The following is a 26449-nucleotide window of genomic DNA, read 5'->3' as shown; positions in this document are numbered from 1 at the left end:
TTGGTGTACATTGTTGCAACTTGTACATTCCGATGACGTCACATTGTTTACAGATCCCGCGTTGTGTCTGCACTGCCTGACACGAAAGCTTCATTCTGTGGTTTTTTTTTAGTGTTTTTGTTAGTTTTCTTTTATTTCAATTGATCAGGTATGGTAAAACAACCACAATCAATATGAGGTGTGAATGTAGTTTAAGTAAAAACGGCATGTTGCGCAAAAGACTTCAACTTTCACTTTGTCTTTCACTCGTATATATTTTTGTTGCATTATTATTATTAATGAAATCTTTAATTTTGTTTTTGTATTGAAATCCACTGAGGATTTCATATTGCTTTAATGAACATATCGATCAATTTGAGTTTTTGCTAAAAATCCCCGCTGTGTTCAAAAAGACCGTATAGCGGACAAATCTGAATAAAACCTTAGTGATGTTGATAAGAATGAAATAGGTGAACAGAACAGGCCTTATTTTTATTTTTATTATTTTCAATCTACTATTAATTCTATAAAAGAGAAATACACTTTACAGAGCAAGAACTCAGAAAGCTTCTCGAAATGGAAACAAAAGACTACAATGACGAAGGGGGAAACGAAACCGGAAGAGTAAGATAACAAATACGAAAAACAGAGACGTCCTGAACGCCTCTCTAAACAACATAAACAAGAGCATTGCGTGAACCACTATACAAAAATGTATATTGTGTCGTGGTAATTAATCTGGTATTGACGATGGAGATGTACCAGGTACCCCCGCATTATAGATCTCTTTCACCATTTATGAGATAAACAACAATACTATTTAATCAAATCTCTCTCCATTTCAAAAGTTACATTCCCGGAAGACAATAATTAAAACGATGATAACGGCTATATACGTGGGTTCATATCACGTCCTGGTATTATTGAAGTATTGAAAAGATCGTAAATGTCGTATTAAATACGCCTGAGGACAAATCATGGAATTGCTATATGTTTGTCACTACGCTAAAGTTGATTATATTAGAGTATGGCCGAACAATAAATTACTCGTACGTTTTTCTTATCAATTAATCACGAATTTCCACGAGCTGCAACTCTCGAACATGACCAAATAATGTAGTATTTATCTGCCCCTCCTCCAGGTCGATAATTACGTTTTACTAAGCACACGGATATGTCATTATCGAATGACAGCAGTGTACAACATATGTATTATTGTTGATATAAGAAATACACGTCTGTTCAATGTCAAAAGTTTCGCTGTGAACCTTAGCATGTACGTGTATTTTGAGACAAGAAAAAGAAGTGAAATTGTGTTCTATATTCTAAAACACAGAAATTGTTATCTTACCTAATCGTGAACAGACTGCATTTGAAAGAATAATACGTGCTTCAAAAATATTATGGAATGTGACAAGAACGAAAAATGTTCGCATAACTATGACAGATGAATTTTAAGATTGTAACTGCAGTAGTATTTCAAACACTAATATGAAACAAAATCATGTATCTGTATGTTTTTTTGCTTTGTTGTTATAAAATTAAACTGTGATGTTGTCGCAATACTTAGTTCTCAGGATAAAAAAAGAGAGAATTAACACTATTTGAATATGTAAGAATTGTATGTGTAAAGAAATTTAAGGAAACCACGAGCGATTTAATAAGCATAACACCAGGGCCCAGTTGTGCAAAACACAATTAGGCTACACAGCTTAAAATTAATTCTAATTTCGTGATAAAATCATTTCTGTTTAAAGTAACTCGACAAAATTTTATGAAAATAGGATACTTGTCGGTTTCGTGCCATCCGCCATTTTAAGGAATACACACACGCAGCAAAGGAAGACAAGGTGAAATGCGATTTTTGAGCAGAATTATATAATAAAGAAATCTTAAAATATAACTCATGGTGATATTTCCCAACAATGATTTCTACAGTTATAGTCGCTTTAAAACTTGTGGAATATTTGTACATCTGAAATTATAGTTTCTAGATTCACAAATAGATCTGACAATATGTCTACTATTGCATGTGTTTACCACTATGTATCATTCAGTCTAATGTGTTCAACCAGTTGACATATTTCGCCCATTTCACCTTTTGTTGACGTGGCTGTCAGACAGAGTAAATATGAAACTACAGAGTACAGCTTGATCAATGATTCTATATATCAACAAATATCGGCAATACGGCGCCATACAGATTGAATGACAAGTCATACCTCTCTATAATTACATTATGTAAGATACTGCGCAGTGAATAGAGCAATGCTTTTTCATCGAAGACACAAGGGTTCGATTAGTACAGGAAAGGAGGTTTGCCATTTTGGGCCTTCCTGCGGCCCCTCAGTGATAGGCATATTATGAAGAAATAGCTGAAGGTCAGATGCTATTAAAACACCATATGTTTGTAGTGTTAGAAATTTCAGTGGTCAAATGTTAATATACAGTGTATTATATGCAGCTGATCTTAAAGTATTTTCTGCAGAAAATAATAGTCTGGGGGTCAGATGAGGACTATTAGAATGCCGACAGCCAGTGTCACATGAGGACCATTAGGATGACAACAGCCAGTGCCACATGAGGACCATTAGGATGACAACAGTCAGTGTCATATGATGACCACCAGGATTACAACGGCCAGTTTCACACGAGGACCACAAGGATGACAATAGCCGGTGTCACATTGGGACCATTAGGATGACAACAGCCAGTGTCACACGAGGACCACTAGGATGACAACAGCCAGTGTCATATGATGACCACAAGGATGATAATAGCCAGTGTCACATGAGGACCATTAGGATGACAACAACCAGTGTCACATGAGGACCACTAGGATTACAACAGTCAGTGTCACATGAGGACCACAAGGATGACAACAGCCAGTGTCACATGAGGACCATTAGAATGCCGACAGCCAGTGTCACATGAGGACCACTAGGATGACAACAGCCAGTGTCAGACGAGGACCACTAGGATGACAACAGCCAGTGTCACATGAGGACCACTAGGATGACAATAACCAGTGTCAGATGAGGACCACTAGGATGACAACAACCAGTGTCAGATGAGGACCATTAGGATGACAACAGCCAGTGTCAGATAGGGACCACTAGGATGACAACAACCAGTGTCACATGAGGACCACTAGGATGACAACAACCAGTGTCACATGAGGACCACAAGGATGACAACAGTCAGTGTCACATGAGGACCATTAGGATGACAACAACCAGTGTCACATGAGGACCACTAGGATGACAACAGCCAGTTTCACACGAGGACCACTAGAATGACAACAGTCAGTGTCACATGAGGACCACTAGGATGACAACAGCCAGTGTCACGTGAGGACCACTAGGATGACAACAGTCAGTGTCACATGAGGACCACTAGGATGATAACAGCCAGTGTCACATGAGGACCACTAGGATGACAACAGTCAGTGTCACATGAGGACCACTAGGATGACAACAGTCAGTGTCACATGAGGACCACTAGAATGACAACAGCCAGTGTCACATGAGGACCACTAGGATTACAACAGTCAGTGTCACATGAGGACCACTAGGATTACAACAGTCAGTGTCACATGAGGACCACTAGGATGACAACAGCCAGTGTCACATGAGGACCATTAGGATGACAACAGCCAGTATCACATAAGGACCACTAGGATAACAACAGACAGTGTCACATGAGGACTATTAGAAAGCCAATAGACACTGCCACATGAGAACCACTAGGATGACAATAACCAGTGTCACATAAGGACCACAAGGATGACAACAGTCAGTGACACATGAGGACCACTAGGATGACAACAGCCAGTGTCAGATGGGGACCACTATAATGACAACAGTCTGTGTCACATGAGGACCATTAGGATGACAACAGTCAGTGTCACATGAGGACCACAAGGATGACAACAGTCAGTGTCAGATGAGGACCACAAGGATGACAACAGTCAGTGACACATGAGGACCACTAGGATGACAACAGTCAGTATCACATCAGGACCATTAGGATGACAACAGCCAGTGACAGATGGGGACCACTATAATGACAACAGCCAGTGTCAGATGTGGACCACAAGGATGACAACAGTCAGTGACACATGAGGACCACTAGGATGACAACAGTCAGTATCACATCAGGACCATTAGGATGACAACCGCCAGTATCACATGAGGACCACTAGGATTACAACAGACAGTGTCACATGAGGACTATTAGGATGACAACGGCCAGTGTCACATGAGGACCATTAGGATGACAACAGCCAGTATCACATGAGGATCATTAGGATGACAACAGTCAGTGTCACAAGAGGACCACTAGGATGACAATAGCCAGTGTCAGATGGGGACCACAAGGATAAAAACAGTCAGTGTCACATGAGGACCATTAGGATTACAACAGACAGTGTCACATGAGGACCATTAGGATTACAACAGACAGTGTCACATGAGGACCATTAGGATGACAACAGTCAGTGTCACATGAGGACCACTAGGATGACAACAGTCAGTGTCACATGAGGACCACTAGAATGACAATAACCAGTGTCACATGAGGACCACTAGGATTACAACAGTCAGTGTCACATGAGGACCACTAGGATTACAACAGTCAGTGTCACATGAGGACCACTAGGATGACAATAACCAGTGTCACATGAGGACCATTAGGATGACAACAGCCAGTATCACATAAGGACCACTAGGATAACAACAGACAATGCCACATGAGGACTATTAGAAAGCCAATAGACACTGCCACATGAGAACCACTAGGATGACAATAACCAGTGTCACATAAGGACCACAAGGATGACAACAGTCAGTGACACATGAGGACCACTAGGATGACAACAGCCAGTGTCAGATGGGGACCACTATAATGACAACAGCCAGTGTCACATGAGGACCACAAGGATGACAACAGTCAGTGTCACATGAGGACCACAAGGATGACAACAGTCAGTGTCAGATGAGGACCACAAGGATGACAACAGTCAGTGACACATGAGGACCACTAGGATGACAACAGTCAGTATCACATCAGGACCATTAGGATGACAACAGCCAGTGACAGATGGGGACCACTATAATGACAACAGCCAGTGTCAGATGTGGACCACAAGGATGACAACAGTCAGTGACACATGAGGACCACTAGGATGACAACAGTCAGTATCACATCAGGACCATTAGGATGACAACAGCCAGTATCACATGAGGACCACTAGGATTACAACAGACAGTGTCACATGAGGACTATTAGGATGACAACGGCCAGTGTCACATGAGGACCATTAGGATGACAACAGCCAGTATCACATGAGGATCATTAGGATGACAACAGTCAGTGTCACAAGAGGACCACTAGGATGACAATAGCCAGTGTCAGATGGGGACCACAAGGATAAAAACAGTCAGTGTCACATGAGGACCATTAGGATTACAACAGACAGTGTCACATGAGGACCATTAGGATTACAACAGACAGTGTCACATGAGGACCATTAGGATGACAACAGACAGTGTCACATGAGGACCATTAGGATTACAACAGTCAGTGTCAGATGAGGACCAACAGGATGACAATAGTCAGTGTCACATGAGGAACACCAGGATGACATCAGACAGTGTCACATGAGGACCATTAGGATGACAACAGACAGTGTCACATGAGGACCACAAGGATGACAACAGCCAGTATCACATAAGGACCACAAGGATGACAATAGCCAGTGTCAGATGAGGACCACTAGAATGACAAAAGCCAGCGTCACATAAGGACCACAAGGATGATAATAGCCAGTGTCACATGAGGACCACTAGGATGACAATAACCAGTGTCAGATGAGGACCACTAGGATGACAACGGCCAGTGTCAGATGAGGACCACAAGGATGACAACAGCCAGTGTCACATGGGGACCACTAGGATGACAATAGCCAATGTCAGATGAGGACCACTAGGATGACAACAGCCAGTGTCAGATGAGGACCACAAGGATGACAACAGCCAGTGTCAGACGAGGACCACTAGGATGACAACAGCCAGTGTCACATGAGGACCACTAGGATGACAACAGTCATTATTATACCTCAGACTTGTATCACAGCTTCTGATTAGTGAAAACCATGTCACGTGATTAAAAACATTCGTTATGTCACCCTCTCGTGAGCCCTCCAAAATCGTTATGTCACCCTCTCGTGAGCCCCAACTCGGAACTCTCTTCCGTAACGTCTTCAAAAGTAGTCGAATCAGAGAAGTTCCGAGTATTCTGCTTGACAACAACAATGGCTGCCGGCGGACGCTATCGTCTGCCAACAGAGGAGGAATTGGCGAAATTATTGCAAGAAAAGGATTCTAAAAACACCAAAAGGGTCATCAATGTGGCCGTGGATTCCTTTAGACATTTCCTATCTGCAACAGGTAGGCCTAGACCAAAGGATTGTGAAAACTTCGACGTCCATACATTGAAAGTTCAACTGGGAGAATTTTATGCCGGGTCCAGAAAGACGATGGGGTACCTCTTAAAAACTTTTCTTAAAAACTGTTGATAGTAATAAATAAACTTATTGATACCAAAATTAATTCACTTATGTTTTTTTCGGTATAATAAAACAATTACTGCCCTTGTTCCGAGTTGACATGAATATTTGCCCACCCTTGAGGTGTCATGTCACCCTCGGGCTACGCCCTCGGGTGACATGACACCTCTCGGGTGGTCAAATATTCATGTCAACCCGGAACAAGGGCAATAATTGTATAGTGTCACATGGGGACCACAAGGATGACAACAGCCAGTGTCAGATGAGGACCACTAGGATGACAACAGCCAGTGTCAGATGAGGACCATTAGGATGACAATAACCAGTGTCACATAAGGATCACTAGGATGATAACAGCCAGTGTCACATGAGGAACACAAGGATGACAACAGGCAGTGTCATGTGAGGACCACTAGGATGACAACAGACAGTGTCACGTGAGGACCACTAGGATGACAATAGCCAGTGTCAGACGAGGACCACTAGAATGACAATAACCAGTGTCACATGAGGACCACTAGGATGACAACAGCCAGTATCACATAAGGACTACTAGGATGACAATAACCAGTGTCAGATGGGGACCACTAGGATGACAACAGCCAGTGTCACATGAGGACCACTAGGATGACAATAACCAGTGTCAGATGGGGACCACTAGGATGATAACAGCCAGTGTCACATGAGGACCACTAGGATGACAATAACCAGTGTCAGATGAGGACCACAAGGATGACAACAGTCAGTGTCACGTGAGGACCACTAGGATGACAACGGCCAGTGTCACATGAGGACCACTAGGATTACAACAGTCAGTGTCACATGAGGACCACTAGGATTACAACAGTCAGTGTCACATGAGGACCACGGATATATAGACGAAGAGAAATGTTAAGAACTGAGCCTAACTGCAGATTAATTGCTGTCCCCTGTGTAGAACGAAAAGGAAAAATGATGTGATCCTACTCTAAGTCGACTTCTGAGACCTCCATGTCGTCTGACAACAATTCATATTCTTGTCGTATGAGTCGAATCGCACGACAGGTAGCGATATATAGAAGATGTATTACTAACCCCCACCACAACCACCAACATTAACACCAGGTCAAGAAACGGTTCGAATAATACAAAATGTTTTCACGTCACAAAATGCATTGTCGTTTGTACACGTAATTTTTGTCATTTTCAGAGACAAGATAGCTGGTATTCTCGTTGAAGAAGACGGTTATTTTAACAAAACATCTGCTTATTTTTGAGTTTGTAGAAACTCCATCATGTCAATATAAATACATTTTGTTCGCATTGCACAAACTTTTGTCTATTGTGAGATATTGTTAACAATAGCATACCTGCATAAAATTAGTCCGCAATAAACATCTTAATGTGTCGTTTGCAGTAAACTTCAGTGGGATAGCACTATAAAATCGCCATTGGTGCATACAGGGGGAGGTTTGGTTTGGTTTATTTTGTTTAACGTCCTATTAACAGCCAGGATAATTTAAGGACGTGCCAAGTTTTGGAGGTGGGGGAAAGCCGGAGTACCCGGAGAAAAACCACCGGCCTACGGTCAGTACCTGGCAACTGCCCACGTAGGTTTCGAACTCGCAACCCAGAGGTGGAGCACTAGTGATACAGTGTCGGGACACCTTAACCACTCGGACATCGCGGCCCCTTAACAGTGGGAGGCTATCATTAGATGACTGTAGCTGTTGATATGACGTTAAACAATACTGAACCGAACCAAACCTTGAAAGATAAATACTGCTGACGAGTTCTTTCCTGGAGGCAGAGTATGTAACCCTGGTAAATACTAGCCGCAATATACCGCTCGGCTAGAGAAATTTTCTCTTTAGCCTGATCGGTTGAGCGTAAATAAGCCAGAGGTCCCGGGTTCGATCCCTAAAGGAGACAGTGATTTAAATTTAATAAACCATGCGCTCTGTTACAATATTATCCTAAAGCCAGCTGTAATCAAATAACTTACACGATTTGACGGAAGCATGTTATGTTATTGTACCATAGAAAATAATGTTCTCGGCTTTCAAGGTTATTATTATCCCGAAGGTATTGTGAAACTGGTCTTTGTTGTGAGGAAATTATCAGATATGTCTGTGACGGAAGCAAATTCGGTCCTCAAAATAGATACTTCACTTCAGAAATAAGGTAACAGTCATCTGAATTATGATTATACATCAAGTATGACATTCCATCTTATTGCATTAGACGTCCAATTAAACCATAAAACTATAGAAATCCATGTCTAATTCATTTAAGCATATACTTTGAACGCGATTATATAGAATGCCGTTATATGCCAGAGCAGGTACGTTCTTCACACATGTTGCGCATGCTGATAACACAATAGATACTTAATGTGAAATAAAAAAATACTTCACCATCAACAATATAGAGAGTGTAAATCGATCAGAAAATTCCATTCCCTCTTTTATTCTGTATGTTACGTAATACTCGTGAGGAATTTAACTTTGCTTTTGTCACGATTATTACATATAGCGCGAATACAAATACCAAGTGAATATCTAGATACTCAGTGAAAATACATGTATTCATTATATAGACGCACAGCAGTATAAACGTGTTCGTGTATTTCGAGGCGTGCAATTTGTTAGAACCAAGGGACTAAAGGAGAACTCCGACGTATCCTTAAGATGGGCGCCAAAACAGTGAATAACGAGGGCAAGGAACTGCAAATCTCGACACTCATGACAACTGTTTCTCATTTTCCTTTCATCCAACTCTCGGCAGTAACATTCCGAGATGATCTTTTTACTTGTGTCATCTTTTTTTTTACATTAAATAACCTGTTTTAAGAGAGAAGATGTTAAGTGTTCCAGATATATCTATTTAGGACAAGATTTGTTCTTTTATCTTAATTCAATAAACATGCTTTTATCTAAACTGAAAAGATCAATGGACCCTTCACAGCAATCTGACGTCAGATTACATGACATATGTCTTTAAGTGCCTTACAAAATGTTGGGGACCAAAAGTACTTGGTCGGTCGGTCGGTCGGTCGGTACAGTAGTAACACTTGCCTTTCACCTAGACGGCCGGTGTTCGATTCCCAAATCGGTCGTGAAAAGGTTAGGGGTCATCCGCCCGACCACTTGGGTTCCCCCGACTACTCCGATTCCTCCTACAGTAAGACCACTCACACATGTGTATTTCGTTTGTCGACCGATTGGCATGTTTAACTCGATTCTGATCTGGGTAGGTCCATTCTGTTATATCGCAGTTTCTATGTACTTTTTCCTGTTACACCTCTTCCGGGTTCAAAGGTCAAAATCATTACAATTCCGTGGTAGCGAACTAGTATCATTATCTTGTCTGCGTATCACACGTTTTACCTTAGAAGAAAAAAAGGAGAAAGAAAACAAACAAACGAATAAGCTACTCATTTACCTGAGGGAAAAGGGGATACATTTTGTATAAACCCCTGGGCCTGGAGGTGCGAGGCCCAATAGGAAAACATCCCAAGATGTTAAATATTCATTTTCTTCTGTTTGGAAAAACATTAATTTAACAAAAGATTCTTATGAAAAGTGATGGGAAATTGATTCTTCTGTATACACAGTGAGCCTTGTAGTAGAAGTGTGGGTTTGAAAATGAAGTTTCTCTACTATCCTTACGGGGTGTTCGATTTCTCCTGTATTAATGATTAATGTCGTGTGTAGGGATGGAGAGAAACGCCGAACACGGGAATAGGAGACATTTTTAGAAGTTCTTCCTAATACGTCTGGCTTTTGGAGCGCAAGGACCAGGTACAGTAGGGGAAACAAATATAAACAATTTTACCTTCTCCATCTTTATGGGTTAATTAGATTTGATTAAATTAGGTTCGCGAACTAAACTAGGTCAAGGAGATCTTTTGTTTTTAAAACGGAACGTCTAAATAGCTCTGCAGTGGGCGGGTGGTGGGTGGGAAAATAGAGGAAATAAAAAATGTAGATGACTGTTTTGCCTTTCCCCTGTACGGATATAGGAGCTTCGATCCAAATCGGCGCACAGCATCATTGTCCGGAGAGACTTAGATATTGAGTAACATAAATGTCGGGAGGCTTAAAGGAAGGTCTTTCAACTGAATTTCCTTTTGATCAATGTTAAAACCATAAAGCTAAGATATTAGCGAACGGAAAGTTCTGCCTCCAATCCATAGTACTAAGAGACATCATAGAATAGGATAATATCAATCAATATAATTTAGGTGAGAGTGTTTTGTTATGGCCATTGCAATACTCGTGTGATCAAAATAGAAAATTCACACACTTACGTGGTATTGTACATAATCATTCACGTGCTTTAAAGTAAAAACAATATTGTATGTCTAGTTCATTAAGCTCTTAGTTCATTCTATTTACTCAAAATATAGCCAAAGGCGGGGCATAATTGTAACGGAATTTACTTCTAGGTTTTGTGGAATGATGGGTACCTACATTAGTACATTATAACAGCGAAAAATCTACTTAAGTCGACCTTTAGGGAAATGTCTTGAAGGGCTTCCAAGAAATCAAGAAAATAAGAGAAAGTCACGTTTTAACAGTCTTTGAAGTGTTATGTTTACCTTTTGAGTAATGACTGATATGTTCCAACTGAAATATAGCACATATTTGTTAAATCATTTCAGCTAGGATGTTTGATTAAATGTGTTTTTTTTTCGGCTGTTTGAATGTATCAAATAGCATTAACTTATCACATAGGCAAAACGTGTTAACACTTTACTTCTAGAAATATGATATGGTATGGTACTTGGACATACAACAATAATATTGAGCATAAAATTTAGCAAATTGTGCTTAAGTGGTGTCATTTTTGTCAATATTGAATGATATATTTCTGCAACCTATGATTAAAAAAAAGTAAGCAAACACCCAAAGGCTTTTTTAACCATTTATGTATGTGCACCGCTTACCTAAAGTATTAACGTTCTTAAGATCAGTAAACATGTCTCGAGATTTATCAGTGAACTTATCAATATATGCAATATTGTCTGAACAGTAAAATATTGCCACGATTCTCAACAACAAAAATTCTTTGTTACTGGAACAAGTTTTATCTGAAAACCTGAGGACATAGCCATAAAATAAGTATACAATGAATATTTCCACGCAATAAATTTGAAATTCAAGATTCACACAATTTCAACTTTTTATTCAAAAATATGTATCCCCCACTCTGTACTAGTTACCGTAATGGTTTAAGAAACAGCATCTGTTTTATAAAACCAAGATTTATAACATTTTTACCAGTGAAATATCGAACATTATTCATTCTATAAAAGTGATATTTCTCACATGTGAACAATATCACTTTTTTCGATTTGACCAATCAGATCAATGCTTACAAACGACAATAGGGAAAATCGAAACTTGCATATGGCGCTCCGTCATGTCGTATGATGTCATAATGCAAGATGGAATGCATAACGTCACGATTTGACGTACCTTTGTAAGCCGTTGACAGGGGACTGCACTGAATTCTGGGAGAGAATGAACTGCCTCGGTATTATATTTTGATATAAAATGTAACAAACAGAATAATACTATGTATCATTAGTAATACCAAACATATTTCACTCGTGTGGCTAATATTTTAATATTTTTCATTCGTGCTACACACTCGTGTAAATATATTTGGTATTAGATATCCTCCATACATTATTTCAGCCAGGATTCCCAATCATAAGGACCATGCTATTTTGGTGAATCGTACCAATCAGATAAAAAAACAATATATACATATACCCATTTTTGTGTGCAGAATATTTAACTTAGACGTTTTCAACGGTTTGAAATCATTTACAAGAGTAGCGTTAAAGTTGCATAAACAGGAAAATCATCGAATATGGACTTTGAAACAGTTCCAAATCAACCCAACAGGCCAATTTGCAAGTTTAATAAATTTCATTGCATGGATTCAAGAATTTTTATTTAAGAAACTCAAATGCATACATGTATGCCATGTTTCAATACATTTATTCTATTGTAGTATTCATATCAAGTAGCATTATGTTGTTGTTGTTGTTTTGTTTTTTGTTTTTTTTGGTCTAAAATGCAATAAATGCCAATTTGTGCAACGCTTCATTCACGAAAAAAAATATGTTGCCTAATCTGTATTATAGATAGACTAGTCTTGCAATATAATCATTGACTACATATCCAGTATTATCCAATAATTAGATATTACATTTCAATGATGGTCCAGTTACCATTATGCTTATTTTCTTTACCCGAATTAAGGCGGGTTAGGTAGATAGTTCTTTTCATGTTACAACACCGATTGGTCCCTAGTTCGAGTCCCGTCACGGGCATTCTGTTGTATCCCTGAACAAGACACTTAGCTCCTTGTGCTGAAGTCGACTAAGAGTTCAATGAGTATGTGGCAAGGTAATGCACAAAAATAATGTGTGTAAACTGTTCGCACCGAAATGGCAGCTCCAGATGGATGCTCTCAGGAGGGAGTTGATTATGTTATCAGCTGGGTGGTAAAGGCCCAATAACCACGGATAATAATTTGTGAACTGCCTTGAGACGGTTTGTTTCTGTGATATAGCGGTATATGAAACTCAAAATTATTGTTATCAATTATTTCCCTCTACATCTATGTTGTTTTCTCAATTGACCTCTTGTAGCACACACATATATATATATACTCTAGAGAGTAATACAGAATATCATTATATGACTACACTACTCACTCATCGCTGATTGGTCTAAACAGTCCGGACAGGTCCAAATTAGATGCGGTATTAACCAATGACGAGTTTGCACGAGAGATTAATATTGGAATCCAAAACCTGCCATGAGCCTCAAAGATTAATAACTGAATCCAAACCACCCGCTATAAAATATTGACCAATCATACGTCAGTAAAAATTTTCTCCGTAAAATAAATAGGGCAGACGACTCAGTCGCTTCAGTCATGAGAGACATAATAAAAAACGGACAAAACGCGTTTTGGAAATATTTCCGGTGAGGAAGTAGCGAAAATCTTGAACGAAATGGCTGCAAAAATGCAAGGAGAGCCACGGAGGCAATTACTGTCTCGCGCTCTCACCAACATTTGTACGTAAAACTTTCAAAAGTAAGCTAAGTATAACTATATGATTCTTACAAAAAATTAACGCATCACATCTCCTGCGTCATGTCAAATTTTGTTTTAAACAAGTAGAAATATCTTATGATAAAACAGTTATCAACCTTTTTCATGTGAATAAATGAATTTATCTACATGTACCTTCGAGAGAAATATTTTCCGAGGCCGAAGGCCGAGAAAAACATCGCTTTCTCAGGTTGATAAATCCTCGTATTTACATGAAAAAGGATGATAATTGTGTGTGAATTTGAATGGAGTCATCATAGTACAGCATACCAGGATAGTGATATGCTATTACAGCTATTACACAGTGATAAGTGTGATGATAGTATAACACTGATTAAATATCACAACATACACTGATATAGTAGATCATCTCACGCCTCGTACCACATCATGGTACACTAGTACACTAATGAATGGAATCTGTATCACTTTGGATAACACTGACATCAGTACATGACTATAGGGCGACCATGTTGCGATTCATAAAATCGTTAAACTTACCTCGATTATCATATGGAAAAAAAAACACCTGTTCATACAGAGGTTTTCATTTGCATCGGGATAAAGTTATTTATACTAAAAGATACTGCAAAAACACACCTGTGGGTGGCAACTTAGAATGTGACTTTAAGATATAGTACCCACCGAATAATGAGGAGACCGATCCATCCAACTGGATTAGTAAGTGATAACTAATAGCCAGAACTGTGGAAATTCAAAACTACACCTAAGGAAAATCAAAATGAGTCTCAACGAAATGTTAAAAAATATAGAATTAGAATCGCATTATCCATATAGCTTAATAGAATTATGTATTTTTTTGATAATTTTAAAACAAATACGTATACATATTCTGAACTGGTCATTTTTCTATAAAAAAATACACGCAATATAAAGGGTAAAGGCAAAACGCAATGACTGAAAGTCAACCAAAAGAGCTTTTCACCGGGTGATATCAATCAAGATTATACTAAAAAGCGCAAGAGACGGGGGTAGTCACCAGCAAAATACAAAGAAAGCGTAAAAGCAGTATTCAATTCAAATCATCGTTGTCGCTATTTCGTAACAGTTCCAACAAAATTAATTTTCCTAATAATGTTACTATCAAACATACAAGAAATTCAATTTAAATGAAAGCTTAAACAAAAATATAACAATAATATATATATAAAGCTCACATTAGGTCAAATTATCAATTATTGTCGATGGTACATGCTTTATTAAATTTAAACTAATGAAGAAGCATATTTTTTATTGGATTTGGTGGGTGGTCACATTTTGGTCAAATCAGAAATAGTAGTTAGTAGAACAACAAGTTTATGCTAGCTCCTTTACTTTGATAACCTATGTATATAGAAATGAAATGTATTTACCCGCCATTGTATAAGTTATCAAAGACTTAAATCTGTGTTTAGGTTTCTCATTGACCAGTAGATCAATACAATGGTTTATCAGAAGTATTGTAGATACTATGTATAACAACAACCACAACCGAAAGTTATTTTAATTAATATTCATTTTTGACAGAAAAGTGGAACATTTCAACGCATGGAGTTTAATTAAATTCAAAAGAAATTAGAATTACTAAAGATCTAAAAACGTAATTTGTCAATAACACTGATAATATTATTGTTTAAATATCCACTTACCAATCTGAGCAGTGTTCAGCGATTTAATATGCGTCCCCACTCTGTCTGCAGTTGACAGCGTCTGTCAGACTTTCACAATCACAGTGTGCGGCTTTGCTATCCGTGAATGGCCTCTGTTCCTCTAATGCTTCAAGGAAATCGATCAGTCTCCGTCTGCTCTCCGCAATTTCAATAAAACGTCAATTCTATATGAATTCGTCTCTTTTCGAACATTTGATTCAGATAAATACCTCATTGGAGCAACTGTAAATTATTTTCCATTTGATTGCTTGTTTAATCGAACTTTGCAGTTTTCAATTCCTAAGATAGGAATACCATATCATTTGTTATTTAACAATAAACGTATCTAAAACATACATGAAATCATATGGTTCCCTGAAAACACACCTATTTTTTTGTTAATGTTATATTTATGAGTAGATTAGGCTGACATGTGATGAATGGACATTCGAATCTTTCTTGGTCTCAAAGTAACACGGAACATGTTATCAATTGGTTCATAGAATTAACAAATTTAGGAGTATCAAAGTCTCACACTCGATCTGAAGCTTGCCAGCTGTCCGTAGGACGACACAGATAGATGTCAGGTTGACGCTTGCTAGTCGTCTGTTAGAGAATACAGACATATATATGTTCATCAAAGTTGGCCAGATATACTCTCCTTCATTAACATTTGACGCACTAATACCTCATCAAAAAAATGATTCCTTGAAGTTATTCAATATTCATTATATTAGTGATTTTACAAGTACTTTAAAACCCATACTCTTTGAAGTTAAAGGGAATGAACTTTTTTTTAAATTACTTAACTATGTGCTTTTAACCATTTTTTTACATTTTATTACAATGATCTCTACCTCTTCAAAAATAATTTCGATGAAAGGATATTCTCAAAATCATATCTAGGTTTTAAAGCCTTCATCACGGCAGGGAATGTTTTTGTTTTTGAATGTAAGTGTAAGTTTTTTTCGGATTGTAGCAGGGATCTGATATTTTAACAACATTGAACTGACATGTAATCTTTCGTATTTGATACGAGGGCTGACTGATATGTTGTGAGCCTTATATTGAAGGATTTGAATTTTGCCAGCCACATTGTATCATTTTTCAACATAATCCCCTTCAGTATATATACACTTTTGCCAGCGGTGTTTATTGGCCTCAATGCCACTTTTATAGCATTCATGTTCTTGGCTGTTCAGAAAGTCATCCACTGCATGAATGACGTCATTATCGGACTGAAAGTAGGGTGTCTGAAATAGCTGAAAAAAATGAAAGTCTGATGGATCGAGATCAGGTGATTAAGGCGAATAATCAATCAATTAAAAGCCACAATTGTGAATTGCAGAAATGGCAATGCCAGACTTGTGAACAGGAGCATTGTCCTGATGAAATAACACACCATCAGTGAGCTTTCTGCGGCGCTTAAGGTTGATATTTCCCCGTAATTGTCCCAGAAGTGAAGCATAGCAAGAAATGAAGAAGGGGGCATCATTAGCAAGGATCGTAGTCAGCTGATGTAAAAGGTGACACTACCAGCCAGGGTCATAATTAAAGGTGTCAAAGGGGACATCACTAGCAAGGGTCATAGTTAACCAATGTCAATGGAAACGCCACCAAGCAAGGTCATAATTAACAGTTGTCAGAGGGGACATCATTAGCAAGGGTCATATTTCCTGCAAAACAGTACCAAAGGGTACACCGTCAGCCGGGGTCACATTTAACGGGTGTCGATGGAGACACCATCAGCGAGGGTCATAGTTAAATAGTGTCGAAGGGGACGTCAGCCGGAGTTTTAATCAACAGGTATCAAATAGGATACAACCAGTAAGGTTCATAACCAAAATGTATCGAAGGGAACACCGACAACCATGGTCATATCAAATGGATGGCAACGAAGAGACCAACAGCAAGGATCATAATTACCAGGTATCAAAGGCAACAACAGTAATCAGGTCAAAATTAACAGGTGTCAATGGAAACGAGGACACCACAAATCAGGGACATAATTAACGGGTGCCAAAGGGAACAAAAACAAAAGCAAGACACGAACGAAAGAGAGAGGAAAGAAAATACGATATCTAATTATCAAATTGAAAAATTAGGGCACCATATTAAATACGGCCTCTTCAATATCCCCTACAATGTAAGACACAACAGTATACATCCCCCAATATACCAAAGAGCCCACTCTCAAGCGTACATGAATACTTCAACTTTGAGTAGTCAATGTATTGGCACTCACGGGAGCATACGTACTGTATAATTTAACTGTTCGTGTTGGATTTTACCTGGATTTCATTTACACTGTCATTTGGGTTTTTTTAATTTGAATTTTATACTTAGTAAGATAAAAATGTCAGCAGTGAGAAACAGAAATCCCTTACTTTCAAGAAAAAAAAAATTAAAGGGAAAAAATTTACGTCAGACTGCTTGCTGAATTGTTTATAACTAAGAAACAAATGATAAATTTGAATGGGTGATGACAAGAGCTAAAACTCATTCCATCTGTGCATTTTACCCAATCTTTGCTACTTCTCAATCGAATGACTAATATGGTATTAAGGTTATTAATATTTTTAATTTCAATTGAATATGCAATTCGTTTTAATCATTACGACATCAGTAAATAACTGCCCTGCAGGTAGGGCGTAAGAATTGTACATGCTGCCCCCATTGCATGATTGTTAGATACGACTTAATTTTGGATTTTATCTTAACTTTTCTTCCTTATGTCTACTGAGACGATTCCTCACATTTGGCCTTTAGTTGAGCGTTCTCTCCCTGGAGTAAAACTTTCTGATAAAAAAGGTAATTTCTACTCCTGCTTAGTGCTAAGCACATTGTAAGTGAAACGACCGGTTCGCCCGTTGTCAGTTTAATGTGACCAGGTCGGTTGTCTTGCAGGGTGCCTCCAGCAGCATGCTTCAGTGAGTTAGCACTATAACGTCGGCGTCAGTTTCGAGCTATCATAAGGAGGCGAACATAATCATACCACAGCCTCCAAAAATTCAGACGCATACACATCAAGCATGCATCTTACACGCAGGTGAGGTCCTTCACAAATGACTTAAGCTGTTAATACGACATTAAACAATACTTAGCAAAACAAAACTATTACTAAAGGACCATTCTATCATTCTATAACAGCAGCAAACAAGGTGCAGTCTTTGACCAGGGTCACATTTACATGTATATTACTGCATTAGAATGTCTCATTTAACCTTTGCCTTGTAATACCAAGAATATTAGGTTTCTACCTTTGCCAGGAACACATACAAAGTACAAATATCCAATGGATATATCCATTCATTGTATCGCATTTTCTGCTGCCAAATCACATAAATCATGCTAAGATATTCATACTCAGCCCCTGAATAAGTCTATAGCTTTCTTTTATCGCCGTTTATGGAAACTCGCATCAAATACCACATCCTTTATGGCCAACCTTAAAGTTTTGGCACGGCTCTTGATGCATGGAAACCCGAGATCCATCACTTGTTTTTGTTCACATTGGCCGTGGTCGGTTACACAAGAGTTGCATAGGATACAACATCACCGGGGGTTTTAAACAGCAGTTGTTAAGACATTAACTTGAATTATTATAACAAAGTGTTCTTAATTAAATGAATAGTCTGCTCAGCAACATCGGCTGATATTAGCATTAACAATAAAAACATTTCAAGTAATAATGCTGTATGGAGTTTCCAGGAATATAAATCTTATTTAATTATTATTCAATAAACGAGTACTATTGAAGATTTTGCCTCGAAGGTAATGCAAATAATTAAGCATCAGACAAGCATGTTATTCAGGTCTCGATTTCAGATTCCTGAAAAATCGAGACCATATATCAATCTAATTTAAGCTGCAACTACTGCATCCTTAAATTGACTGATATAGGATTAACTGAATGTCTCACATTGGACGGACAATACATTATCAAATAAGGATTTTATACGGGTATTATAAGTAGTTTCCACAACGGAACCTGTAGTCGTCCGTGACAGATGCTGACCGCTGAGAAATCAACAACACAAGTTTTAAGAGATGCAGGCCGATGATAAAACCATGCAAAACTTTTATGATCGACATCAAGGTCTTCTTTGGAAATAATCGCTTATGCGGTGTTTGTTGATATACATGTACCTAGTCGTTCCCTTGGAACCATACTACTTCTCATGCTGATGATATGATTTTTAACCTAGATTTGTATGGTTGGTGTCGTAAATAAAGCAGAAGACGCTAACGTGTGTGGAGCACCTGGTCTTCTTATTACCCATGTACTGTATCGATGGTCTGCGGTCAACTCTTTAATTTTGTTCATAGTTAGCCCTCGGTTTTGAGTTAATTATGGTTTCATTATTAAGTTGGTATTCCTTGTTGTTTTTTGCGGCTTTTGTGGTTCACCATTACTTGTGTATTGATCGATGTCATTGCATAATCTACTGTTTCTTACTTTATGCCAGGTTCAGAACATTGATTTTTCAAGCCAGGTACAAGCACAGAATCATCTTAAAAAGCCATTAATGTGGATCGCTTATCTCTACCGTGAGCTAATTCTGCGAGATTTAATTACTAAAAGATTTCCTTATAGACGCTAAGAGGTTGCGTATAACAATAACTAAAGTGACATTTGATCAATACATTAATGTTGAAGCCGAACATGAAAAACTTAGTGCTTTCGATATACACATTAGGCAAAGATTAATAACAGTGTATGCTAGTTTTTTTTCTGTTTTAAGGGGTTTAACGTGCATGAAATAGCTAGGATCATTTGAGTGTCAAGGAGACGCCTATTGCAGAGAATGAAACACTGAAAGTCAAAGTCGTGAGGAAAGAAAGGAAAGATTTTAGTGTTAATTATATTTTAAACTGTTAAATCAACATACACTAATTCTGGCTGAATGTTTTCTTCCCTGTCACTGTCTCACTAGTTGCAAGTTCGTTCCTATGAAGAAGGGAATGAGTTTTCCTCAATGCCCCAGAGTATGAATTCAGTACTGTGTTTTCTTTACAAGGACTGGCTCGTCATGTAGACGGTGGTTGCGCCACGTGTCTAGGCGTAGAATTTCAAAGTGATGACAAAATCAAAACGTGTCTTAAGCAGCATAGAACAAAATGTCGAAGAATGGCAGACTTACCCAGGTTGTGTGCTTACTAATCTTCTACTTGTTATTAAGGAGAGACTAAAGCAGCAAGCATCCATTAACGAATGAATTTCGATAAAATAAACATGGTATCAATTTTATAATTTCAATTTGCTGTATACACGCTTTCCAGATATTGGCCGTGAGAAACAGTTCCACAGGAAGTTTACCGGAAACTGTTTTGTTGAAATGTATTTACCTCTTTGATTCGCCGACCTCCCTTGGAATAGTGTTGAATCATATTTTCTGAAAAAAATCTACATAGGGTAATATCCCAAAGGCGACATCAAAAGAAATAACAATTGTTCATGAATGATGTATGTTGCCAGATCATTCAATCGATCCTACTAAGAGAACTCGATTTTTTTTTCTTTATTGCCTTTATAAAAACTATGTTAAAAAACGATATTTTATCAGAGGTTCTGGCACAAATGCTAATGTCATAAAACTCATTCAAACAAATCCTCAGACTGCATATCAATCTTGTTTGATGCATTGATTACTGGACAAAGAATATGTAGATATACTGACTTCAGTCTTTTGTCATTGCTTTTTGCACTATAATTCAATTTCATGAGCATGTTTATCATTTTAGAACATCCCTAAAGCTGTTTTCCTTCAATTAACACCTAGACTTGTGTTCAATGTGAGTTATGTAAGTAATATGATGAACATTTCAGTAATTTTACAGACATAGTATTGATATCTACCTGGAGCTTAAAAAAGTTCCACATCACAAAAACAAGTGATTTGTTTTTTGATGAATGCTATCGTGTCAATATGGTCCTGCATATTACACGTGAATGAAACAATGGAAACATTCGTTATTGAATTAAAGATAGTGTATGCATTGGCAATCCAGCATGAAATGACGTGCTGTCGTCACTGTAGTAAATTTATCAAATACACATTAAAGTAAATCTAGTGTCTACTGTTTACCATAAAAACATTATCTATTCCTAATTTGCACACCGTGTCTAGCAATTTAAATGACAGACGACGATTACAAGTCAATAAAAAGCCGCATGACTGATTTTAAATATTAATTGTTTAACAGACAATGTTATAGGACGGTACCATTGTACTTTGTCACGATTCTAGGTACCTGTGAAACCCTTGACGTTGTCGGGGTATTGTGTTTCATTACGCTGGGGCACAAAAAGGGGAAACCGTTGTATGCGTACGTAAACGCCTATGTAAGCAATCCATGGTTTAGTGCATTGTGAGTGAAGGCGAAACAAGTATGTTATATAGAAAAGGAAATATTACTCAATCTGTCAGAGGTGAAATCTTTATTCACAGTATATGTAAAGATAGCAAGTGACGTTGGCAGTTAGTTGCTATTGTAGAACAAATGTTTCACTGCCTGTAAGATGGGTCAAGTGTATACAATATAGTGAAGGTAATATTACTCATCCCGTCTAATTAGAAATCTTTAATTTTATATATATATGATTAGATTACATTGATTATATTGACAGTAAGTTACCGTTGCAGAATTTATGTTTTACTGCCTATCAGTTTATTATGATTAAATAAATCGAAACAGATATGTAATATAGTAAAGGAAATATTACTCAGCCGTTAGAGTTTACTTCCTTAAATTATATTTATTATGCGATCTATTGTGATATTACATTCCTGTTGCAGAATTAATGCCCAAGATAAAACTTGAAAAATAGCCCTTATTTAGTGTACAACAATTGCGAAACAAGTTATATTATCTTATATCAATCATGCCTGATTGATAAGATTGAGGCACGCGATAAAACAATTTTTCAGGTGGTACATTTGTGTAGACTAACAATACACAGCGTATGGTGTTATAATTCGGGAACACCTGTTGGGTTCACCTTAAAGGCATAACATCATACACAGTAATATTCGCCAATGCTTGATATCTACAGATATACACGTATTAAGCTTTAAAATACAATACACGCACTGACCAGATTTAATTGTTATTGGACAACCTATACATCCCGATCTATTAGAAGTCATTCCGCGATGGTAGAACAGTGATAATCATTGTCTTTGTGAACTTATTGTACTGCTAGTTTGTATTCCCGTGAATTTAGAATCGAATCACACTTCAATTGACCAACATTTGCACATGAATGACGACGGTTTTAAACTTGTGTTTCCGGAAGCTTAAAAAGCTAGATAAATTTGGACAAACGAGTAACAACCAATAGTGTATACGGTAAGTTAAAAAGTGTGGAATAGTGATTTTTTTCAAATAAATTAATTGATATCTGAACATTTATCAATCCGCAGAAGTTCTTAATACCTTACATTTGCTATATCACCGCTGGTAATATGATTACTGGGCTGGTACTGCAAGATAATGTATGACATTATAACACTTCTCAATCCAGATTTTAACATTTTTTGACTATTTTGAGGTTCCTCCATCGTCTCTTAGGTAATTTAGTCCCGTATAGCATCACAGACAAGTTCTTGAATGACAAAGGAGTGTATGATGCCGCTAAATTCATAATAGCTCTGTCGTATCCAACTTGGTATTTGTTTAAGACGTTGCTCATAAAAGTATCTGGTGTATCGTTTGTCCAATTCTGATAATACTGGTGCTAAACCTGACGTCATAGCAAGAAAATGACTTGGATAACAATGCGACGGCTGGGAAATACCTAAAGATTTTCTGTTAACATTTAGAGATGAAATTTTGAAATTTTAATATCAATATATAATATATACATACATCATACTGCTGTTTGGTTCTTCTGGGTTTCATCGGTGAGGTTAGGAATATCGTATAGCTCTATAAGGACAGTCAGTGATGTTAGAAACATCATAAAACTGTGGTTCTTTTAGGACTCGTTGATGATGTTAGGAACATCATACAGCTATTTGGTTATTTTATGACTTGTCGGTGATATCAGAAACATCCTACAGCAGTTTGGTTTTAAGGCCTCGCCGGTGATGTTAGGAACATTATACAGCTATTTATTTCTTTTAGGACTCGTCACTGATGTAAGTGACAATATACAGCTGTTTGTACTTTAAGAGTACAGTTATATGTTAGGGACAGCATACAGCTTTTTGTGTTTTAGGACTCTTCAGATATGTTAGGGACATCATACAGCTGTTTACAATTGTGTTTTAGAACTCTTTAGTTATGTTAGGGACATCATACAAATGTTTGTATTTTAAGACTATAAAGTTATGTTAGGGACATCATACAGCTGTTTGTGTTTTAGGACTCTTTAGTTTTGTTAGGGACATCATACAAATGTTTGTATTTCAAGACTTTACATTTATGTTAGGGACATCATACAAATGTTTATATTTTAAGACTTATTTTAATGACATCATAAAAATGTTTGTATTTTAAGACTCTACAGTTATTTTAGGGACATCATACAGCTGTTTGTGTTTTAGGACTCTTTAGTTATATTAGGGACATCATACAAATGTTTGTATTTTAAGACTCTACATTTATTTTAATGACATCATAAAAATGTTTGTATTCTAAGACTCTACAGTTATTTTAGGGACATCATACAAATGTTTGAATTCTTAGACTCCACAGTTATGTTTGGGTTTGGTCCTTTTTGGTTGCCAGTGATGATAATGCCAATAATGTGAAAAACCATAAAGGAAGTCAGAAGAGTAAGCTTAACAAAATATTAAAATTCGTAAAGGGGGTAATTTTACACCACCACAATATCCGAATAATGAAAACACTTCATCATCATTGTTTTAAGGTTAAAATACAGACAACATTCGAGCTGAAAGATAATAGGACTTATGCAGGAGTGAATGACCACACGTATACGTTGATAATATCTTTAGAGCAGATTTATTGCATTTTGCCAGTGAAATATAGAAATTTATCAAATTGATAAAACTTATATTTTCACTGCATCGATGAGCAGTTAACATATATGATATATAATAGTTTGCCATGAAAGTATCAGTTTAGCATTTTTTTTCGTTTTCGACCAATCAGAACGAACCCTTGTTTTCACCTCATTAAAACTTGCCGATTGTACAATCGAAGCGAAGAGATAAATCAGCTATTTTGATGTATTCCTGAAATATTCAGACTTGTTTTTGACAAAATACTCATTTAAAGTTAGCTATTCATGCAGATTCTCCGATAACAGCAGAAAACGCGTTGATCAGTCCATTTAAAATGGCGCCGTCAAGTTGACGCGGAGTAACGTCACAAAGAGATGACGTCATGAATTTTGCGATGTTTTTAATTTTGTTTGTAAGTATATAAAATACAATAAAAAGAAAATTGAATGGTTTCCCGTTTAATATAACATACATTTAATATCCTTAATATGTTGGTTTGTTAATAAGTTTTGTTTCTTTTTATATTCGTAAGGTTTGAATAGCGAGCCATGTGGGACTTCAGCAGAGCTAAAACTGTTAGTAATAGTACGGCACTGAGAATCATAATGCCACCAAAGCCGTCAAAATCCTATAATACTAAGTATCCCCCTGTTGAAAAGTCGCATGGAAACAGCCAAACATTACAGACCATGGAAAGACTAAAATAGACGATTTACATTACGATACTATTTTTGGAAGAAAAGGAAAGGTTCGTAAGCCTAAGGAAATTGACCCAACTGTCGTAATAACAGACAATGGGAAAGTCCGCCTGAATAGAATCAACTATGATTATTTGTTTAAAGATCAGGGCCATACCAAGAAAGAGGAAAAACCGAAATCGTTTGGCAAAGTACCTTACTATGGACAAGCAAACATCATTGCGTCTTTCAAAACCTCCAGGAAACTCGGTGAAATTTCCAAAATTTGGCCAATATCAGGCGACAGGGCTTGGGTGAATTCCTATGGAGATACGCATCTCACTCTTATCAACAAGAAAGGGGAACGACTAAATGCTACGCCCGACTTTAACCATAGGATATGGGACTTCGTTATCAACAGTAAAGGGCGGATGCTGCTCACAGTCGATCATAGTGCTCATATCCATGCAATATTTTCCAATGGGGAGCTTAGTCTAGCTGGGAACTTTCCTGGATACCAGCCGTACGGTATTTGTGTAATGCCGGACGGCGACATCCTTATTTGCATCCGGCCTTTGGTGGGAACTAAGGGCCCTGCGCGGTTAGTAACTATAAATGTAAATGGAGATGTTTTACAATACTTCGACACGCACCAGGATAATACGCCTTTGTTTATGGACCCCTACAGTGTAGTAAGTACCAGCAATGGTAAGATGTTCATTCGAGATGGTGCAACAAAAGTCGTTGCCATAGACATCAAAGGTACACACCTGTACACGTGGACAGGAAACAGCTTCGATAGCGAGGAAGACTTTCTTCCGTCTTGTTTAATATCAGACTCACATGGTTCGCTTATTGTTTCATCACGTGATGCAAACAAGGTGTATATTCTACCAATAGACGGTAAGGGACTACGATGTCTGCTAGACGCGTCTCATGGGTTAGAACAACCTCTGGGGATGGGTATTGACGGTGAAGGACACCTCTGGGTTTCGTGCAAGGGCAGGCGAATACACATTGTCAAGTATATTCATTTATGAAGAAAGTGACTTGGTTTAGCTAGTGAAGTATTCCCGATACATGTACATGTGTGACCACTTACATCTGCATTTGTCAATGGATTAAGATATCAGGAGCGCATTCGAAAATAATGTATTTCCTCATACGATATGAAGTTGGACTATTCATTACTTGATGGTTTCACTTCTTGTGTCCCGTTGTCACAGCACCGGTTCTTATATCGAGGACATTACCCGCATTTGAGCTAGCTTAACTTGCAAAGGGTCGCAAATGAAATAGACGACAAGCCCGTTCTTATTCAACCTAGTTTGTTTTCATAGTCTACATGTTCAATTTTGCAATGATTTATTGACCATGAATTAGAATAACGATTTTGGTGTGCGTATAATCTAGATTTCTTTTGTTTTTATATATTCACGTGTACTTTTTTTTGCTGTTACGCGTCAATCACATCTTTACTTA

The 26449-nt window shown here is 37.7% G+C and overlaps 1 protein-coding gene across 1 annotated transcript in view; it reads left to right on the top strand.

The window, feature by feature from the left end:
• The window catches only part of LOC117318102, a 36152-nt gene extending 10145 nt beyond the window's left edge, over positions 1-26007 (top strand). The window contains exon 2 of the mRNA XM_033873103.1: positions 24950-26007. Coding sequence (XP_033728994.1) covers positions 24950-26007 — 1058 coding nt within the window. The remainder of the gene's footprint in view (positions 1-24949) is intronic.
• Positions 26008-26449: the final 442 nt, after the last annotated feature.

This window comes from Pecten maximus, chromosome 19 (genome assembly GCF_902652985.1).
Source record: "Pecten maximus chromosome 19, xPecMax1.1, whole genome shotgun sequence".
Lineage (NCBI taxonomy): Eukaryota > Metazoa > Mollusca > Bivalvia > Pectinida > Pectinidae > Pecten > Pecten maximus.
This window is presented reverse-complemented; position numbering and strand designations above follow the sequence as displayed.